At 35.7% G+C, this 22328-nt stretch overlaps 2 protein-coding genes across 2 annotated transcripts; one reads left to right on the top strand and one right to left on the bottom strand.

The window, feature by feature from the left end:
* The first annotated feature begins 5802 nt into the window (after positions 1-5802).
* On the top strand, positions 5803-15724 carry LOC306853088 (translation factor GUF1, mitochondrial-like). The gene is given in 18 exon segments (XM_079390270.1): positions 5803-6209; positions 6436-6547; positions 6642-6790; positions 6869-6949; positions 7391-7468; positions 7969-8052; positions 8153-8217; positions 9578-9781; positions 10748-10887; positions 10992-11115; positions 11243-11375; positions 11740-11876; positions 11878-11883; positions 12394-12525; positions 12823-12924; positions 13202-13321; positions 14143-14179; positions 14266-15724. Coding segments are annotated over 18 exon segments (1896 nt in total). The 5' UTR covers positions 5803-6146; the 3' UTR covers positions 14395-15724.
* On the bottom strand, positions 15685-21363 carry LOC306853089 (glucosamine-6-phosphate deaminase 2). Its single transcript, XM_079390271.1, has 7 exons — positions 21291-21363; positions 20834-20990; positions 20602-20703; positions 19989-20171; positions 19031-19215; positions 17999-18173; positions 15685-17010 (listed from the first exon to the last, which is right to left on the bottom strand). The coding sequence occupies exons 2-7, from the start codon at positions 20955-20957 to the stop codon at positions 16946-16948; spliced, it is 834 nt and encodes a 277-aa protein (XP_079246397.1). The 5' UTR covers positions 20958-20990; positions 21291-21363; the 3' UTR covers positions 15685-16945.
* Positions 21364-22328: the final 965 nt, after the last annotated feature.

Here is a 22328-nt window from a genome sequence, read left to right as displayed (position 1 = left end):
TAACGAATTGAGATCGATAAGGAACCAGAATCATTAAAAGGAATCGATAGCAGAATAATTTTTTACAATTCCCATTCCTAGTCAGGCTTTTGCCGTAGGGGTTTGCAGTAACACTGCAATGGGGATGCGTTGGCACTGTTTACAATGGTATTGTTACGGAATGAACCCCCAGACGAAGAGAGGAAGGTTAGACAGATTTTATTAAATGGCACAGCAGAATGAGCGGGTGGTTCAGGTGAGTGTTCAGGATGGATGACTTCTGGATACTGGAGTTGAACCAGGGAAGTCGTGGCCTAATGGTTAGAGAGTCGGACTCGTAATACAAAGGTTGCGGGTTCGAGTCTCGGGCCGGCAGGGATTGTAGGTGGGGGGAGTGAATGTACAGCGCTCTCTCCACCCTCAATACCACGACTGAGGTGCCCTTGAGCAAGGCACCGAACCCCCAACTGTTCCCCGGGCGCCGCAGCATAAATGGCTGCCCACTGCTCCGGGTGTGTGTACAAGGTGTGTGTGTGTTCACTGCTGTGTGTGTGCACTTTGGATAGGTTAAATGCAGAGCACGAATTCCGAGTATGGGTCACCATGCTTGGCCGTATGTCACTTCACTTCACTTCACTTCAGGAGATCGTGGGCAGAGGAGCTGGTGAGAGAATCCACTACAGGAACTTGATCGGAGCTTGGAGGACGAGGACTGGACGCTGGAGGGAAGTACAGGAGACAACACTTGAAAGGTAAGTATTCTAAAGAAGACTTGCATGTGAGTGAGTCCAAACATGTGTAAGCGAGACCGGACATTGAAGTGAGGTGAAGGGATTGCTTATGAAGCCAGCCTAATGAGTGTGCTGATGGGAGACAGGTGCAGGTGATTAGAACTCTGGTGAGGGAGTGCGCTGGGATTGGCTGGTGTGTGGCTCTGGCTGTTCTGTGTCAGGTATACTATTACAAGAATCCAATAATGCAGAAATTTTGGCATAAACTGCCAAATGCTCCACAAATGAACACCATGTTTTCTGCAAATTAATAGAATTCCATGTTGCTCATAGCAAATTTCTAAGTGCTTTAATTGGTTCAGACTTTTGTAGTGTTTTCGAAAATGAACTAAAGGGTCATTTTTATGCCCACTGACTGTGTGACTTGATTTTGATTTCTGTGTGGCTTATTCTTTCTGATGGGTCAATACAGCATTCCAGCCTAAAATGAACAATAGAGTAACAGACAAACATCTGCCAGCTACCCAAAATAACAAAAATATGTTCGTTTCGTTAAGCATACCATTAAGGTACGAAAATGCTATTTCTGAATGTTCTCTGAACATTCAAAATGTCCAGTTGTTTTAATATTAAAAAATATATATTGTGGATTTTCAAACGTTAATGGAACATTCCACTTGATAATTTTGCAAACATTATGTGAATGTTTTCTCAACATTGTGAAACAAGAAGTAACATTAAAAACATGTCCAACCAAAATGCTTTAGAAGAAACATTTTATGAACAATGTATAAATTTAGTTTTAAGAATATTGGATAACTTTGGACAGTCTATTAATGTTGCTAGAAGGACATTTTTCTTAACTTTGAGAGAACCTTGCCAGAACGTTAGCCTCAAAAAAAGACAACTGTTTACTATAGTCCTAGTGTAAGGATGTTGTATAATGAATTTGTTTAAGAAAATTTTATTTTAATGGCATTGAAATCTATTGTTTTTTTATATTAAAGGAGAGACTGTGTTAAATATTGTGAATAGCATGTAAAAACAACACAATTCGCTCATTGGCTGATGCATTTCATATACTCTGATCACGTCACAAGCAAAATGTGTAAGGATTTCATTGTGCACGACCAAACAATGACACAATCCGGTGCAGAGCATTCAGCTTTCACATGCTCGCCTCTACAGATGCCAAATGTGGTGTAATTCCAAAGCTTTTGCCTCCCGTCCACCCACGCGTTCCTTTCAGCCATACCCCAGGCTCCATGCCAAATGCAGAGGGGAGGATTGTCAGGACCTCTTTTTCTTCACAATTACTCGCCACTGCCACAATCCCACTTTTCCTCTTTAACCTCTGTGTGGCACGATCCGATGGAAACTTGAAGCTGGTCTGTATTCAGAGACTAAAGAAATGAAGTTATATTGAGACAAAGAGTTGATTTCAAATGAGGCCATTTGGAATCCAGAGAAAAACAATTGCAACAAAATGACTTGAAATAACTCCAAATATAAAATACATGGTTTTTCAAGGTGTTTGGACCCTTGGAGCGGGACGAATTGTTTTCTATTGTGAAATTGACTTTGTAGAAAGGTTTCTTCTGTAGCTTATGTTTCATAGCCTGACATTATGGTCCCAAAACAATCTCCTCTTTGGCATAGACTTCCTTTTATTATCTTTGAACTACTGCAGGTTTCTGCACGGATATATTAATGCCCTGCTGTGTGCAACACGTATTTAGATTTACACAATGATTATAATGATTTCTCTCATTGGTTCTCAGATGAACAGAGATGCCATCTGCATCCTAATGTGCATATTTTCCTATGCAAGAGAAGGATTATTGCATCCCAAATCATACTACTTTGTAAACAGCATGCCAGTGTAAAATGTAAATGTGTTATAAGTCGCTTGGACAAATGCATGTACAAAATGCTTAAATGTAATGTGTCCAGAAAAAATACTACAGTATTTACAGTGGGGTTTTGAACTATACATCCTAAGTATGGGCCTAGAACAATTAATTGGTAAATTTAAAGTCATTAACTAGGCTAGATGTTAGTGTTAACATGAAGATGCTAATAGTTCACAACACTGAGGTCTGTGATTATCAACCAAAAGGACAAGTTTTGCTTATAGTCCCTGCTGGTGGATGTTGTAATTACACCATACGAAAATGAAAATTTTGGGGCGGAGTACCCCTTTAATATTGCCATTCTGTCTTCATACAAATTCAGAAGTGTGCATCCCCAATGATTTGCATATTTTTAGTATGTAGTAGACATTGCGTATTAGGTGACTCACCCATCTAATTTTAGGGCCACTGACTGTGTAAAGACTGGGCTTACAACCTAATTACTTCTCAAGGCATGTCTCTTTTTTAAACTTCTTATTATTCTGTTAAATCAGTGTCTCAGACACAGATCAAAATCTCAATTAAAGTGTTCAAAAAGAAATCTCAGAGCTCATTCACTAATTTAACACCAGATTTGGCTTGCCATATATGATGTGAAACCTCTTTTTTCATGCATTATTTCACTTTGAAGTCGCAGCGTATTGTTTTCATCTGAAATCCGTGTGTGATGACCGTCATGTGACATGTAGATGAGCGACCCCGCTGTTTGATGTTTGAATCAAATGTTGTGTGATATTTAAATGCTCAGCTCTCTGTGGACCAGACTCAGCAGAACAGACTGATTTCTCAGAGAAATGAGCGAACTCAGGGCTGGACGTGGGTGGCACAATCACACTAAGGAGAATGCGTGGGTCCAGGGCTTATTCCAGGATCTGATCAGCGCGGAAGAGGAGCACGATTTTAATGAGCGATACTTTACTAACTGCCATTACAGAAGGACACATTATCACACAGGCTATCAAAGTCATGTTGAACACAGTCATGCATCATTATTATGGGGCTGAGGCCTACAGCAAACATCCATCAGGCAGTGTGAGAGGTCAACGGGAAGAGGAAACATGCTAATGATGGTGACTAAACCTGTGCTGTGCTTCCATCACAGTCTGTTTGCTTCCAGCTTTTCCTTTTGAACCTTTACATTTCAAATGGTACAATTTAGGTACTAATATGATACCAATGTGTATCTTTTAGGTTTAATGAGATACAAACTTGAAAGCTTGAAGGGAAACAAATCACACATGATGAATAAAGAGCTCAGATATCAGGAAAATAAAATCAACTAATATCCCAAGGAACGTTTTCAGAGTTCAGAACATTCTGGCAAGGTTCTCACAAAGTTATGAACAAATGTTCTTCATTAATAGAATGTTAGTTAAAAGTTATTTGGTTTTTAATAATATTCTCAAAACATTAGAAAAAAACAAACAAACATTATTTATACATCGTTCATGGAACATTTTTTTATTTTTTATTTTATGAAAATATGGTTGCTCAGTTGGATGTTCATTTAACAATTTTTAAACTTAATTGGAACGTTTGCCAAACATTATTAGAACATATTCGCTTAAAGGAATAGTTCACTTAAAAATGAATTATTTATCCCTTTAAATTCAGTGCTGAAATCTTTTATGCCTCATTTCATTAACTTGACAAGACGATATATCTAAAACAAGCAGTATATCTAAAATGCAGATTAATTTATTGTTTCTCATACTCTCTCTTGCAACAAATAAACAGCCAACACTTTTCAAAGCTAACATGAGTAGTGTTCTATAAATATCCTTCATAACGACATCTGATCATGAAATGAAATAGATTTTGGTCCTCGGCATTGATGTTGAGAATCGGACAGGTGCAAACACAAAGCCACAGAAAGGCCTGACAATGATAAATATCAACCAGCGACCATCAGCCATCAGAACCAGGAAAGCATCTCTCACTTGATTTCTTGAAGCAATATTCAGAGGGACCTACTCACTATGAGTGGGCTGTTATGTTGCCATGGTAATGGTTTTCTTCCCACTTATTCCTGCTGCATAATACATTGTGTTTACGGTGACACCTTGTGGGAAACAAGAGCAACTACACTCAATCAACAGCCATAAGAAAAGAATTGAAAGTTTTGTTTTAGAGTGTGTATGTGTGTGTGTGTGTGTATATATACACACACACACACACACACACACACATATATATATAGTTTCCATTTAGTTTGTTGAAGTATTAAAATAACTCAAATTAAATAAAACTAAAACTTAATAAAAGACCTATACAGAAATAATAAATTCAGACATTATTTAACTAAAATTAAAATAGTTAACAAATACAAATCACGACGGTATTAGAAAAGAAGAGAAATAAAAAGCGATACTTATATCCTTTGCCGGTGTCCCTGTCCGGTAGAGTCGATAGTCTTTACACTATATATATATATATTCTACATTCTAAACAAGTTATCTTTTCCTGTTTATTTTTATTATTATTAAATTTAGTTTTTACTGACATATAAATAAATGTTAGGATAAAATATTATAGGTAATGTTAATGGAATGTTCTTAGAACAATTAATGTTTGACATATGTTCTTATAACACTGAGATCAACATTCTCAGAAAGTCTTTACAATATTTTTAGTTGATGAATGTTTTCATGATGTTAAGAGAAACCTTCTTCTTAGAATATTTTATTTATTTTTTTTAAACTGTAAAATAACATATTCTGTGTGAAAACAAAAATAGTAGCCTATAATGTTGGAAAAAATTTAGACACCTATTAATAATGTTCTAATCATGACAAGTAACATGGAAATTTTAACGTTTTAGTATAGGCCTATTAAAAATACACAATCAAAAAAAAACTTTTGCTTTGGGTAGGCTATAAAAACATTTACTTACTTTACTTTACTTTACTTTTGTCATTTAGCAGACGCTTTTGTCCAAAGCGACTTACAAATAAGAAAAAGTAACTAAAACTAAAAAGTTAACTAGAACATTGTACGAAACATTTTAGGAACTAAATAACGTTTAAAAAAAATCAAGATAAGAAAACTGGACATTTTAACATTCTTAAAATATGTTAGAAGCCAAATAAATAAGTTCCTGAAACATTTGAGTGCAGATTTTATTATAAAATGCACTGATAGTTATAAACTACATTTCCCATAGTTCCAAGTTCTTGCGCATGATGACGTTTTTGCCAACATGGCGGCTTACAGTAGCTGTCGTACACAGCCTAGTGAAGACCTGACTGTTTCTAAACACTGAATATATGCGTTCAATGGGGATTTTAATCCTCAGATCTTTTTTCGATGGGAAGATATGTTCGATATGCAGTTTAAAGCCACAACGTTGTTTCTTTATTCAGGAATAACATGTTAGTGAGCTGATACAGAGATGATGTCTCTGTTTAGATCCCACGGGCTCTTTCTGCCCTTTATCAAACGCTTTCCTGATATCAAAATATGCCGCGTTAAACGCAGATCTCAGGGCTGCATGAGCACATGTACAGTGATCAGACACTGATGGATGAAAAGCTCTTGCTGGAGCATCAATCCTGCCAGAGAATTCAGCTCCAGTGCATCTGAGAAGGTCAATTCTGTTGCTTTGACTTGTTTTTGCTGTAAGCTAAATCCTATATAACCTATATATTATTAACCTAATATGATTTTACTGTAGCAACGTAAATATGGCATTTTGGTGGAAACTCCTTAGTAATTCATTCACACTCTTGAGTTTTATAGATAATAATGGTTTTATAATAACTTATGTGCTTTGTTGCAGCTGGATACTGAATCTGAGTCCTTTGCTTTTTCAGGAGAGTCTCGACATGTCAAAGTTTCCAGTGGAGAGAATTCGAAATTTCAGTATCGTTGCTCATATTGATCATGGCAAGAGCACTTTAGCTGACAGACTTCTGGAGATCACAGGTGATTCTATATTTTTCTTTCTTGTGAATTATGTGAGTTTTGAAAAATTGTTGTTCATATTCTCTTTATTTCATAGGGGGTTTTGTATGAGCAGGTGCCATCGCAAAGACAGCGAGTAACAAGCAGGTGCTGCATAAACTGCAGGTGGAGAGAGAAAGAGGAATCACTGTTAAAGCTCGGCCTGCATCTCTCTTTTACCAGCATGATGGACAGACGTATCTGCTCAATCTCATCGACACACCTGTGAGGACAATGATTTGAACATTACTGTTAATGAACTAATCTGTATTATTTGCTATAGTTTGAGTGATTATTTTTTAGGGCCATGTTGACTTCAGCTATGAAGTGTCACGGTCCATATCTGCTTGCCAAGGAGTTCTGCTCATTGTAGATGCAAATCAGGTAAAACACTTTATACATGACACTTATTTCTTATTAAATGAGTAACAGAAGTATTGAACACAGTATTGAAGGTTCTTTAGTTTTATAATTCTGAGCCTGCTACAGTTTATTTAATTCATTATTGGGAGTGTTTGAAGCTGTTTCTATTATTTTTATATCAGTTTTAGTCATTTTCATGCTTTAACTAAAGCTTATTTTATTTCAGTTTCTGTCACCATTGTGACACTTCTCATATTTGTTTAAGTTTATAGTTTAAGTTTTGTCTAATATTTACATTAGCTTTTTTCAGCTTTTTCAATAAAGAAAATCATTTATAATAGTTGTACTTAAACGCCACAAATATAACAGCATAAATACTCTATCATTACTAAAAACGTTAGCCTTTTATAATTGCATTTAAAGAAAAATAACCTATTACATGTTTGTTGCTATAATTCAAAGGGAATTCAAGCGCAAACAGTTGCCAATTTCTACCTGGCATTTGAGGCTCAACTGGCAATCATCCCTGTGATAAACAAGGTAGATGTTACAGAGAGAATTTATGATCTTTCCTTTAAATGCAGTAAACATTTTATATATGCATGTTAAAAACAAGATGTTTCATCCTAGTGCTATGGATAAATTATAGAAATATCTTCATATCCTACTCAAGTTGAGTACAAAGGCAGGACACAATGCATTTTTTTATTATTATTCAAATACCCGAATTGCTTTGATCTTGTGATCGGTCCAAATAAAACTGTGTGGACCTTTATTAATTTGCTTTCATCCAAATGTTTTGTTACAGTTGTCTAGTATGTTTTGAGCTTGTTGCATAACTTATATTATGATATATTATTACATTTATTATGATGATATATCATCGCTTATGATCTAGTAATGAGCCTGATTGATTGAAAACTGATTGTGTTTTCTATTTTCACACTAACATTTTTAGCTGTTGCTCATCTCAATTGTCAACATTTGGCATTTAAGTGTGTGTGTGTGTGTGTGTGTGTGTGTGTGTGTTTAATTTTCAGATTGATTTGAAAAATGCTGATCCAGAGCGAGTTGAAAAACAGATTGAAAAAGTGTTTGATATTCCAAAGGAAGACTGTATCAGGGTTAGCTCTTATAGTTTTTTTGTTTTGTTATATATATATATATATATACAAATATTTTGCCATTTATATTTTTACCTTGGCTTGTGATTGTTTTTTGTAGATCTCTGCGAAACTGGGCACAAACGTGGACCAAGTTCTCCAAGAGGTGGTGAAACGGATTCCTCCGTGAGTATCATAAGCTGATTCGCTTTTCTCCACAAGAGGTCACTCTGAGAGTGTGAGAGCAGCACATACTATGTGGGTGTGATTGATTGATTGTATTTGACCATCTTTGTATTCATAAGATTGTATCAGACAAAAAGGAGCACTATGATCCCCAAAGCCCAGATTACAGCTTTCTAAACAGGATTATGAACAGGGAGAGGCCGTCGACAATGAATCATACGTTACAGTGTGCACAATAGAGATACATGTAGAAAATATTTTGAATCAATTGGTGTGTGATGAAAGGAAGAACAGATCTGGTTCAGAGACAGATGTTATTAGAGCAAGAACAGTATTAGTTACAGACACCGGGCTTCTGCATCTCACAAAACATGTCAAGAATTCACAACAAATTTGTTATATATTTGTTCATTTATTTACATTTACATTTACATTTATGCATTTAGCAGACGCTTTTATCCAAAGCGACTTACATTGCATTCAAGTTTTTACATTTTTATCAGCTCTTGCTTTCCCTGGGAATCGAACCCATGACTTTGGCGTTGCTAGCGCCATGCTCTACTATTTGAGCTACAGGAAAGCTTGTTTATTTATATATATAAAAATTTATATATTTGAAGAAATAGAGCCTGTTTTTTTGTAATATAGAGAGCTTCCAAATTTGTAAAATATAAAATTGCATTGTGAAATAATTTGCAAAACAGTTAAGCACATACATTTCCTCCAAACACTAATGCATGAAATTCATTTTAAGATTTGGGGTCAGTATTTTTTACTTTAAGTCTCATGTTCAGTAATATTGTGAAATATTATTACAATTTAAAATAACTGTTTTCTATGTAAATGTATAGTGAAATGTAATTCATTCCTGTGGTGCAAAACTTGTTTTTCAGCATCATTACTCCAGTCTTTAGATAATTTATTATTATTATTATCATTGCGAACTGTTGAGCTGCTTTATATTTTTGTGGAAACTTAATAATCATTTGAATTAATATTTGCTGCTGTACTGTTAAAATGATTTTTTAATGTGAATATTTACAAACTACCTTTGATCATGAAGATGGGAATGAATCAGGAAATTTCATTTTGGTAAATCAACATCATCATGTGACATCATGTGCTTTCCCAAAAAACCTGCTCGTCTACATTCTTCATCATCTCACATTTCCTCCATAACATGTTTTTTATAGCTTCTCTCATAACTTCTTCCTTTTAAGTACATTGTTGGCAATTTACCTGAGGGAGAGTTCAAATGTATAAATAAGGCATTTCATTCTCTGAAAAGTCCCAAAAGAACTGAGTTTGTTTACATACATTTCTGTACATGTAATTAATCAGGTTTTCCTCTCTGTTTCAGTCCGACAGCGAGAGTGGAAGACCCATTTAAAGCCCTTGTCTTTGACTCCACCTTCGACCATTACAGAGGAGTAGTGGCCAACATCGCTCTGTTTGGTGGACATGTGTCCAGAGGAGACAAGATCGTCTCTGCCCACCTGGGAAAGTCATATGAGGTCAATGAGCTGGGTCTTCTGAGACCCGACGAACACCCAACAGAAACACTGTGAGAATCTCACATACAACAGACCTCACAAGAAAACAAAAGGCAGATAAATAAATAAAGTCCTAAACAGTTTTTGTATGAAGAGAGACCAATTTCAAAGGCACCAATATGTAGATGTAGAACAAAATCTAATAAGTATTCAACCTTTACAGACCCAGCCAACCCAGAGACTCCAGTATAAAGCTGTATTTCTCTATTATAAGTAACCTTTCAGTTATCTTTTTGCATTTTTTTAATAGAATTGTTTACTTTTAATGAAATTCAATTTTATAATTATTTAATGGTTATTTTGGTTGGATGCAATTAATTTAATAAAATTGTTCCAATTCCATAGCTCTGAAATTGCACTGGATTGAAAATTTGATTTTAAAACTAAAAATGAGTTTCATGATTTTTGAAAAAAGTACATTGAATATTATAAATAACATCTAAAAAATATATATTTATATATTAAAGATTCATAGATCCCTGAAAATAGTTTTTAGGGGTCCAAAACTAAAATTTAGGATTTGACATTTAATATTAAACCTAAAAATAAAGAATTTCTCAGTTTTGAAAAAAAAAGAACATTGAAGATCATGATTAAGATGTTAAAGAAAATGAGTTGGAAATAAAAATAATAAAGATTCACAGACACCTGATTAATGCTTCTTTTAAAATAAGAAGATTGTTTTGAGGGATCCAAAACTCTGAGACTGCAAATTTAAGACTGAAATTTTGGACTAAGAATTGAATTTTAATCCTAAAAATAAAGAGTTTCCTGATTTTGAAAAAAGAGCAGTAAAGAATATGAATAAGATGTTAAAGAAAATGTATGAGAAATCAAAATTATGTAGGCCCCTGATTAAAAACCCAGGCCTTAAGAAATAATTGAAACCATATAAGAAGGAAGCATTTTTCAGGTTTCAGACAGTCTCTGTCAGTTGCACTAATTTAACCTTTGACCTTTTGCATTTTTGCCCTCAGGTATGCAGGGCAGGTGGGTTACGTGATTGCAGGGATGAAAGAAGTGAAGGAGGCTCAGATTGGAGACACACTTTACCTCCAAAAACAGCCTGTGGAGCCGCTGCCGGGGTTCAAACCGGCTAAAGCCATGGTCTTTGCAGGTGTGTTTTTAAAACCATCCTGATGTTTGTGCTAAATTGTGTAAACCAAAGTTAAAGTGGTAGGTTTACAGTGCTGTAAATCTGAAACTGTGTGACATTTTCAGGCATGTATCCCATGGACCAGTCAGAATACACAATCCTGCGCAGCGCTGTGGAGAAACTGACGCTGAACGACTCCAGCGTGACGGTTCAAAGGGACAGCAGTTTAGCTCTGGGGGCTGGATGGAGGTACACACACACACACAAACAGACAAATCAGTGCGAGCTTAAACTGTCGTTTTAAGTTCAATCACTCAGTCAAGCAGGTATTTTTTCACTTTTTAAATATTTAAAGAGGCTAATTTCTCTGTCTCAGGCTGGGATTTCTGGGCTTGCTACATATGGAGGTGTTTAACCAGCGTTTAGAGCAGGAGTACAATGCATCTGTCATAATAACAGCTCCGACTGTACCGTACAAGGCTGTGCTAGCATCTGCCAAACTCATAAAGGTAAGACTCATTGTCCCAATATGCTAAAAACCACCCAGAACACCTTAGTAACTATATAGCAACATGGTAACAACTGCATAGAAACCTGCTAAAAACTACTCTGAATACCTTAGGAACTGAATAGCAACATGCTAAAAACTAGCTGGGATATCTTAGAAATTGCATAAGAATGTGTTAAATACTACCGAGAATACCTTAGCAGCAATATAGCAACGCCCTGGCATTGTGCTGATGAGCTTTGCACATGCAACCTCCTTTTTCTTCACTCTTGTTAACTGTGTGCAGATGTTATGCAGAGATTTATTTGAATGATCATGAATGAATGGATGAATGAACAGCAGTTGGCAATAAGCAGTTTTTGTAGGAACACGGTGAAGAAGTGATCACCATCATCAACCCAGCTCAGTTCCCTGATAAGTCATTGGTCGTGGAGTATCTGGAACCCATGGTGATGGCAACCATCATCGCTCCGGACGACTTCACTGGGAAGATCATGACCCTGGGTCAGGTGAGATTAGGTCGATCACCTTTCACATTGACTGCAGTTTAGTTTAGTTTACTCAATCTAAGTAAAAAGTAGTGCTGTCAAACGATTAATCGCGATTAATCTCATCCAAAATAAAAAAAATAGTTTACATAATATATGTATGTGTGCTGTGTATATTTATTTTGTATATATAAATACACAAACATGCATGTATATATTTCAGAAAAACATGTTATGTTTATATATTAAATACATTTATTTGTAATATAAATGATATCAATATAAATATAAACTTAAATATTTTCAAAATATATACTGTATGTTTGTATTTTTATAAACATAATAAATATACACAGAACACACATATATTATGCAAACCAAATTTTTTTTTTTATGCGATTAATCGCAGTTAATCATTTGAGAGCACTAATAAAAAGTAAACAAAGTAACAATCTTGGTTTCTCAAATTCAAAGAAAAAGACCAAAGTGACTAAATCCGCTAAAAATGCAATTCTCTGCCTTGTTGAAAAGCCGCAGGGCCGTTCAGAAGAATATGTGCTACATCGATGACCATCGGGTGATGATTAAGTATATTTTCCCTCTAAATGAAGTTGTGGTGGACTTTTACGACCAGCTGAAATCCATGTCATCAGGATACGCCAGGTGAGCTCATTGTGAAAGAATGAATTAGTGCTTAGGTTAGTAATAAGACTTTTATATAGCACATTTCAGAATCTCAAGGTCGCTTTATGCATAAAACAAATACATAATCCAAGCAGTACTAACATTACAGAGACAATTCAAAATGCAAAACAGAGACAAATAAAAGTGTGAGATGTGTTAGGAAACATTAGAAAAAGATTGTAAATAAGTGAGGTTTCAGTTGTGTTTTGATATCTGGATAGATATGTCACTTTGAGTTTCTGGATAAACTGGATGTCACTTCTGTGTTGTCCATAGCTTTGATTACGAGGATGCTGGTTATGAGGCCGCTGATCTGATTAAGATGGACTTCCTCCTCAATGGGCAGCCAGTGGAAGAACTTGCCACTATCGTTCATAAGCAAGTCTTGATCTTTCATGATACAGTTACAGTTTTACTTATATTTTAAGAGGTATTTATAAGTTATTTGATCATTTAAAGGCAATTAAATACCCAAATCCCTTAAAAATGTGAATATGGCTATAAAGATCAACAGTTGTGTTTAGTTTTTTCTGAAAAAAATATCTGTCTACTGTGTACGATTTGAGCCGGAAATTGGTGGCATCTTGATATCATCTTCCATGTTTGTGATGTGATTGCTAAAAAATGACAAGCTCTGATTCGTCCTTGTGTTCAGAGACAAAGCGTACAGTGCGGGTAAAGCCATATGTGAGAGACTGAAGGAGTCCATCCCCAGACAGATGTTTGAGATCGCAGTGCAAGCAGCCATCGGCAGCAAGATCATCGCTCGAGAAACGTAAGTGTGGACTTGTTGTATTGTGCATGTTACTGAGATAATAACTTCAAACTTAAAGTAATAGTTGACCCAAAAATTAAAATTTGCTTAAAACGTATGTCACCCTTGGAGAAATTTAGCATTACGTCACTTGCTCACCAATGGATCCACTGCAGTGAATGGGTGCCGTCAGAAACATCACAATAACAGCAGTAATTCACATCTTGTGAAGTTGTGTGTTTGTAAAAAACAAATCTATTATTAAGATGTTTAAGTTTCAAACCTTTGCTTCCAACTAAAATATGAGTCCATAATACTGCTTTCTCAAGTGAAAAAGCTACCTTGTCTGAATCAGGAGAGAAATCTGCAGACTTCAAGCACCATTTACAAGCATAAACAGTCCAAAACAGTTCCAAACAAAATTGTTGGTGGATTTTCATTAACTTTTTCACTGGAGGACACGTGATTATGGATTGTGGACTATGCACTTCTTTATTTTGAACAGAAGAGATGGTTTAAAAGTGGATTTAACAGCTTAATAATGGATTTGTTTCTAACAAATATGCATACTTCAAAAGACGTTAAATGATGGACTGTGGTTGTGTGGATTATTGTGATGTTTTTATCAGCTGTTTGGACTCTCATTCTGACGGCACCCATTCACTGCAGAGGATCCATTGGTGAGCAAGTGATGTAATGGTAAATTTCTCCAAATCTGTTCTGATGAAGGAACAAACTCATCTACATCATGGATGGCCAGAGGGTGAGTAAATTTGTAGCAAATTTTAATTTTTGGATGAACTACTCCTTTAATATTACTTATCTTTGTTTCCCTCTTTTAGAATAAAAGCATATCGAAAGAATGTTCTAGCAAAATGTGTGAGTACCTCTTCTCATACTGAAAAATGTTCTACTTCTATTTTTTTGATAAGCTGTTGATTCTTAGGCACATCTGTCTTTCGTAGTATGGTGGTGACATTACACGAAAAATGAAACTGCTAAAGAAGCAGGCTGAGGGAAAGAAGAAATTGCGCCGCATTGGAAACATTGACGTCCCAAAAGACGCTTTCATCAACGTTCTTAAACGGAAGTAGTTCCCTCAGGAACATTATCATAACAGACATCAAAGCCTGGGGTTGATTTGTGAATAGGAACATGCCAATGTACAGTACGATGATTGATTTAGAAATGCTATTAAAGTTCATATAACTAAGTGATGTTGTTCTGGGAACGTAAAGCAGGTTTGATGAATTAATGTTCATCATGCTGAAACAACATCGCAGTTCTCTCAGGAGCGGATTCAGAGACTGCAAGCTAAGGGTTTTCATTAGAAACGTTTAGACTGAGTGGATGCACAAGTATTTGGCCGTGCTGTTTTCCTTTGAATACATTTATTTAATTTCCATCAAGCTGCAGAGGTAGCAGTGGTTGTGGATGTAAGGCTGAAAGCAGTTTGGGACATTTTCTGAAACGTGTTTGAATTATACCAACTATAAGCAGAAATCGGGCGATTCTGACAAGACATTGCATATCAATGTCTTATTTCACCCCATAATTAAACATTTTAATTTAAGGATTTTTACTGTGCATATAGGTAATTAACCCTGTTTTTATTACAGTTGCAATTAAGCACACCACCTTTCCATTTGGTGGCCTTTCGGAAAGTAAAAGAAGAGTTTGAATAACAACTGTACTTTGGTGCTGCACAAATATTGTACAACGCACAGCTAGCGAGGTGCCTCAGGGGTCTGTGACGTAACGTCACTGACGTTCATCAGCGTTCGCCATTGCCAAATTGATTGAGATGGCCAGTCAATCAAATAAAGGCGGGCTTTACTGTTCACAGAAGCCAAGTGACAACTGTTATTTGACAACTGAGATATTTATTTGACAACGACCAACAGAGATATCCAAAGTTGTTGTAAACTACTATCAAATTTTACGTTTTATATCGAAAAAAACGTGAATCGAAATGTAATGGCTTTGACTCAAGTGTGTTTCAAACTTTAGGACAGTCATTTAGCCTATTAAATTAAAAAATATTATTTGAAGATAGTTTGAATGCATTACGTTTGAATAAATTCTATTTCTTTTTAGGGCTGGGCGCCAGTGGGCGGTATCACGATATTTATCATGATTTGCTAACTCGTTTATATATAGTATGTTAATATATCTGTGAAGGACAGGACTAGTTATTTGCATGTTAGATCGATAAAGAAACATACATGAATGTGAAAATGAAAAATCGGGCCATGCCACTGCATATATGGTTATATTGTTTTCTTCATAACAGATTTTGAATATGGAAAAATGTGCAACATGGTACTCAAAATACGACCTGGACATCTTTCTGTAAGATTCATTATGTCTGTACAAATTGTGTACAATTGAGGCACAATAAATGAAACTCTTTTATTTATCCATCCATGAGCAAGTACAGAAAGACACGAGAGGATGATTTGGTTTTTGGAGTGCAAATCTGTTAACAGTCAGTTCACATAATGTTCAAACAAATTTGTAAATCCACAAAAATGTATACTCTCCTTCCAAAATCATTCACTGAAGTACAGTACAGGAGAGTTTAGAAACACCAAAAATCCAACAGACTTATTCAGAAAGCAATGAAATGAAAGTGTTTTACAATACAAGTAAAATGTCAGATTTGTGCCTTATAGTTTTAAGAAATGAAACCGCCTGTATATCACAAAGAACAGTACCTAAAAAGAATACATGGGTACTACACATCATGTGTTAAATTTGTTAACTTCAAAAACATTCACACACTTCTCTACTCAGATGTGCCAATGAAAACATTTTAATATATGAATAAGCAAACATGAAATACAATTTTCCACTGGTTTTACATTCTGCAAGTAACCCGGATTCATTCAAAGGCAAGAAAATGTCAATTTAAATTGTATAAAACGTACATGTACTTAGTAGGAAATTCTGATCACAGATCATCTTGTTTTATATCAGCATATAAGACACTACAAATGATTGGGTACCATAACACCTGGAGGTTTCATATGTATAGGGAGAGATCCTAAATTTGGATAATTTAGGGAAGAGACTTAAGTGTATTTACGTAACATCTAAACAAAAATATTTAAATAAGTTGCCTTGTAGTAAAAATCCACATTCAAGTCAACTTTAAGTATCTGTGGGTTATAGTGTGTTAATAAAAAAAACTGACCATCAGTGAAATCATGCTCGGCTTGAAATGCAGACCTTCCGTATTTACCGGAATAAACTACAGTACAGAAGAACTGATATGTCAGCTTTCTCAGAATGGGTTGTAACAGATGATACAATCAGATGACAGATGTGTGAGTGTTATGTAAAATAGAAAACAATAGCTGAAAGGGTTAAAGTAAGAGTGTTTTTCGGTATAATTTCCCTAAAACATTGTGTTTTCCTGTTAATACTGGCCTTACAGTAGTTTAAAAGTGAATTATAAAGGCTAATACAGAGAGTCAGTTGGAGTGGGTGAACATGGCACCATAAGAAAGCAGAAGTGTTTTTGTACATCTACACTTTATGACCATTCAAATCTGCTGTGGTCCCTGAGCCCAGTTTCCACTCGTTCACACTGATGTCATTCTGATTTTTCAGCCATTTTTCCAGACGTCCCGTCTGCTGCTTTCAGTCCATGTAGTCCTTCACTGTGAGCATCGGATCAACTAGCTGATTGTGGACGTGCATCAGCCCTGCAAGACAGAAGATCTGTCAGTATGTTTAGGAAATCCAGCCCAGCCAAAGATATTAAACCCCCAGGAAAGACCAAAGCCCTTAAGACCATACAGATCGTGTTTCTGAGAAAAGCGCTTGTGATGGACATTCCAGACGGGTTTAGATCTTGAACCTGCTGTCTTTAGACAGATATTGACCTTGAGACGAGCCAACCACTAAAACCAAGAGGAGATCAGTAAAAACGATGAAAAGCAAACAAACAGCTGCTCTATTGAGTTCCTCAGAGGGAAAAAGCACGGCTAAAACTGTGGGGTTGGTAAGATTTTTAAAAGATATCTCGTTCACAAAGGCTGCATTTATTTGATGATAAATACAGTAAAAGCAGCAATACTGTAAAATATTTTTACAATTTAAAATAACTTTTCTATTTGAATATATTTTAAAATGTCATTAACTTCTGTGACGCAAAGATGAATTTTCGGCATAATTTCTCCGCTTTTCAGTGTCACATGATCCTTCAGAAGTCCTAATATGCAGATTTGATGTTCAAGAAGCATGATTTTTATTTTTATCAATGTTATTTTTGTGGAAGGTTTTTTGATAAACCAATTGTTCAAAAGAAGAGCATAATAGAAATATTTTGTAACATTGTAAATATCAATTTAATGCATCCTTGCTGAATACAAGTATTAATTTCTTTAAAAAAAAAAACTTTGGACAGTAGTATGTCTGTGAATCCTGAGGCCATGAGGATGTAAAGAATTTCATGAAGACACAACAGTAAACGTCAATCAAATTCACTCAGAAATTAACATTTTAAGAGCAAACTGGTAAACCTGAATGCACGTTACTTACCTTTCAATGCTTGTTTTAATAAAAAAGTAACTATTTAGTCAATTTACCAGTTCTTTGTTCTTCAAAGAATCTGCTTCCACAGAAGAGCAACTTTTCATCAACGTGAGTCAAAGATTTGCCCCTCCGGCAACAGAGAGCTCAGTCACGTACCTTTAAAATACTTCACAGTTTTGACCCTGAGTTCCAGTGTCGCATCTTCATCGCAAACAAAAATGGTTCGTGGATGCTGCTGGAAGGCAGATACCGTCCACATGTGGTTCACACCTTCCTCGATGGCTTTATACAGGGCAAAGGCCTTATGAGCCCCTGTGATCAGAATCATGACCTGCAAATCAAGGACAAAAAGATAAGTATTGTCTTAAAATGATCACATTCAGAATGGTGGCTTTCACATATGTCAAATCTAGTTTAACTTTACAGTAAGTCGCCAACATTTCTATGTCTAATCAAGAAATTCTCTAAAACAAAAGAAACTACTGTTTCATTACTGAAATAATCATTTAATTAAAAAAAAAAAAAAAGTTTTTTTCAGGGTACAATGCGACTTGGAAATGTTTTAGGAGATGCACACTGTCTCTGTCTGTTATAATAATATGATGATGACGATAATCAGGTGACGTCTGGCATCCAATCAGTCTCACATTGAGACAGACTCTTGTTCAAATTAGTGCTATAACAAAGAACATTTGTTACTATATAAAAGATAATTATGTTTATCAGTTGCAGATGACAAATGCTCCAAACAAAAGTGTGTCTTGACTGGGACAAAAGGAAAACACTGATATCACAAAGGATGCTATTGAAATTAAGGACAAAAGATGTGTTCATTCTACATTCAGTTTCAACTATTAACATCCACTACAGGGTCACACTCAGATTCATGTCAAGTCTTACATTAAGAATTTATATTGATGTGGCAAGTAAAATATTTGCATTGTGACGTAAATTGATGACAAATACCTACCCATTTAAATCACTGAAAATATAATTTCTTTCTTTTTAAGGTGCTTTAAACTTTGCAACTGATATGACAATCAGTTTGTTTGCCGTTCTGTGCTTTATTAATATTTCTAAGCCTGACTTTTACGGTTTATATGCCAGATGATACTAAACAACAACATCTCTCTTTCAGCTGAATGGTCTCCTCCTTAATATGTGAATATCCTGTATTCTTTCATTTACCTCTCTAGCATCCATCACTGTTCCTACTCCAACAGTGAGAGTCATGGTGGGCACTTTGGAAAGATCGTTCCCAAAGAAACGAGCATTGGCTACTATCGTGTCCTTGGCCAGGGTCTTCACTCTGGTCCTGGACACAAGACTGGAGCCGGGCTCATTAAAGGCAATGTGCCCGTCTGGACCAATGCCTGAAAAAAAACAAGAGATACAGAATGGAGAAAGATTAATAACAGATTAGTGGATGAAAAGATGCAATGATTCTGAATATAATAGTAGTTGGGGATGAAAGTAAATAATGCAAATGACTGAAAGCTTTAGTCAAAATGTGCTTATTTTTCATGAAAACAATGTAAAAATGTTCATTTTCTTTTGACAACTCATGATTTTTTTTATTTACCCCAGTAGATTCATAAGTTACCAAACTACTGTGTATGTTGTTGTCATGTAACTAACAGCCTAAAGCCTATATCGATGTATATCTATATCCGTATACATGTTAACTAAAACCATAAACAATTGATTATATTAATTGAAATAAATCTGCAATCACATGAAATATACATTAGATTAAAAATGCATATATTTACAAAACTTAAACTGATGTAAAAATAAATTAAAGCTATATATAAATATTTAAAATGTATAAAACAGAGTTAAAAATATTAAAATAAATGCTAATCAATATAAATAGTATATAAATAATATTACAGTAAAACTGACAAATATTCAATCTATTATTGCTACAGCAAGCTTCAGGATCAGTTCTGTGGCCAACCAACAGATACAATACCATACAAGCATTACTGACAAATGCATTTGTTATTGCAGCAGTTTAACTGCTTAGAGAGCCAGTTTTGTGTGTCCATATTAAGATATGCATCGCAAAGCGCTGTGTTACTGGTGTCTCGATTAATCTGTGTCTGAAAAAGCTATTTATTGGGATCTGATTTATTGAATGCACCTCCCACAAACAGCTCAATTCCACCAGCAGCAGTAATTTTCTGCTCAAAGGCTTCACACTCGGCCTGCAGGTTGCTGGCGTTGCCGTCCAGTATATGGGTGTTCTGGGGTTCGATGTCAACGTGCTTAAAGAAGTTATTCCACATGTAGGAGTGATAGCTCTCGGGATGCTCCCTGGGCAGACCTGAAGATGAAGACAAATGTAGAAAGAAATTATGATGCAGCTTTTAATTATTACAGTATGTTCTACTCTAACACAGTCGTAAATACTGCATTCATTTAATGAGAATCACCACTGAGAATAATGTGAATTCTAAATAAATAAAAAAAAGTAAACAAACTAGATTCATTACAATGAGAGTTTGATGGAAAACATGCTTCTTTTTTTTTTTAAATGTCACAATGCAACTATAATGTTTATTAAATGTTTTCTGAACTAGACTAGAAAGGGATGAGGATGAAGGGGCAGTGTGTAAATGCTCTTTAGCATTGTTTTGTGTGTTATGCGTTGTTTTATACTGACTTGTCTCGTTCTGCAGTGTTTTGAGAGAGTTTGTGGAGATCTTGCGTACTCAGCACTTTTGTGAGAACCGATCTGTGCAGTTCACACTCACCCACATACTCATCCATGTTAAAGGTCTTCACGTATTTGAAGGACAGGTCTCCATTCTTGTGGTATTCGATCAGTTTTCTATAGCAGCCGAGGGGTGTGCTACCTGCAAACAATCAGATTAATCTTCCTGATATACAGAATTGCCAGATTCTGATGTATAAACAGGATATTTAACAAGAAAGACATACATAGGGCAGGACTGGATTTTATACATTGGGAAACTTTTAGTTCACCTGTTGGAAGTCCTAAAGTGAAGTAGCGGTCAGCAGTGGGTTTGAAGTGGATGATCCGGTTGCAGATGTACTTTGCAGCCCATTCGCTGGCCAGATCATAGTCGTCCAGAATCACAAGTCTCATGACTTCTCACAGATAACAGGTCACCTTAAGACTCTAACAAATAAAGACAGATCAATACTTTATTGACCGACACTGAACAATTCAGATGACCAATCAAAGCCCAGTCCAATGAGGAGAAAAACAACCATTTTCTTTAATAAATATGATCGAATGACAACGTGTAATCAGCATGGCAATATATAACGTTAATCATAACACTGCATATGTTTGCTTTTGAACTTATATTAATAACATCAAATCCTCTAGCATTATTTTACAGCCAGCTGCGTTTTAAGTGTCGTTAGTTGTCGAATGGTTATGGCTATATGATAGGTAATAAAGTGTTTTACTTACAGTGATAAAGCGCAGGATCTCAGCCGCGTCCGTGTGAATGGATCCAAGTTTTCTTTGAAAACACTGATCATGTGATCGAGTTCCGGTCATGTGCGCCGACGACACACTTCCGGGTTGGAGCACCTGCCCATGTATGGAGAACGACGAGGCTACTCGGTGGTTTTCAAACTTGTTCCTGGGACCCACAATCTGCACATTTTGCATGTCTCCCTAATTTACACACCTGATTCAGATCATCAGCTCATTAGGAAAAGCACCATGGACTCAAATGAGTGTGTCAGATAAGGGAGACATGCAAAATGTGCAGAGCAGCTCTAGAATATGAAATAAGCAATGAATGAAATGATATCGTTTAAATCTGAAAATATGTGAATTAAGAAATATTAGTATTTCATATCGAACTGACACTGTTGTTTATTAAAGGAGACATATTGTTTGATCAAAATGTATGTTTTATTAGCATGACAAACTGTACATTTATAGGTAAAATAACAATGGCATCTAGCTATGTTTTGCGTAGCACAATTATAATTTTGTCCAATTTTCTCTTCTGTCGTTTAATTTCCTCCTTTTCTTCCATGCCTGACCTTGCAGGAGGACCCCAGGGAGGCAGACGGCTGTGAGAGAGAGGAACAGAAGGCGTCGGATTGAGGGATGATAGCGTGCGGAAATCTGAATCATTTTGGCGAATCGGTTCGTTCGGACAGTTCGTTTCAAGCGGTTCACAAATTGTTCAGTCGATTCGTTTGAGACGAAACTGTGAAGTGTTTACAGAAACAGCCGCGGGACGTTTGTTTGTTTGTTTGTTTGTTTGTTTGTTTGTTTGTTTGTTTGTTTTTCTCTCTCTCTCTTCGTATTTGTACATGATTAAGTATACTGTTATATTGTCGTGACAGAATTGCATAGCCTACAGGTCATATATTTGGACCCTGACACAATTTTCATCATTTTGGCTCTGTATGCCACCAGAATATAATTAAAATAAAACCATCTAGATTAAATTGTAGTGCAGACTTTAAGCTTTAATTCAAGGGGTTG

This window comes from Barbus barbus (assembly GCF_936440315.1).
Source record: "Barbus barbus genome assembly, chromosome: 33".
NCBI classification, from domain to species: Eukaryota; Metazoa; Chordata; class Actinopteri; order Cypriniformes; family Cyprinidae; genus Barbus; species Barbus barbus.
This window is presented reverse-complemented; position numbering and strand designations above follow the sequence as displayed.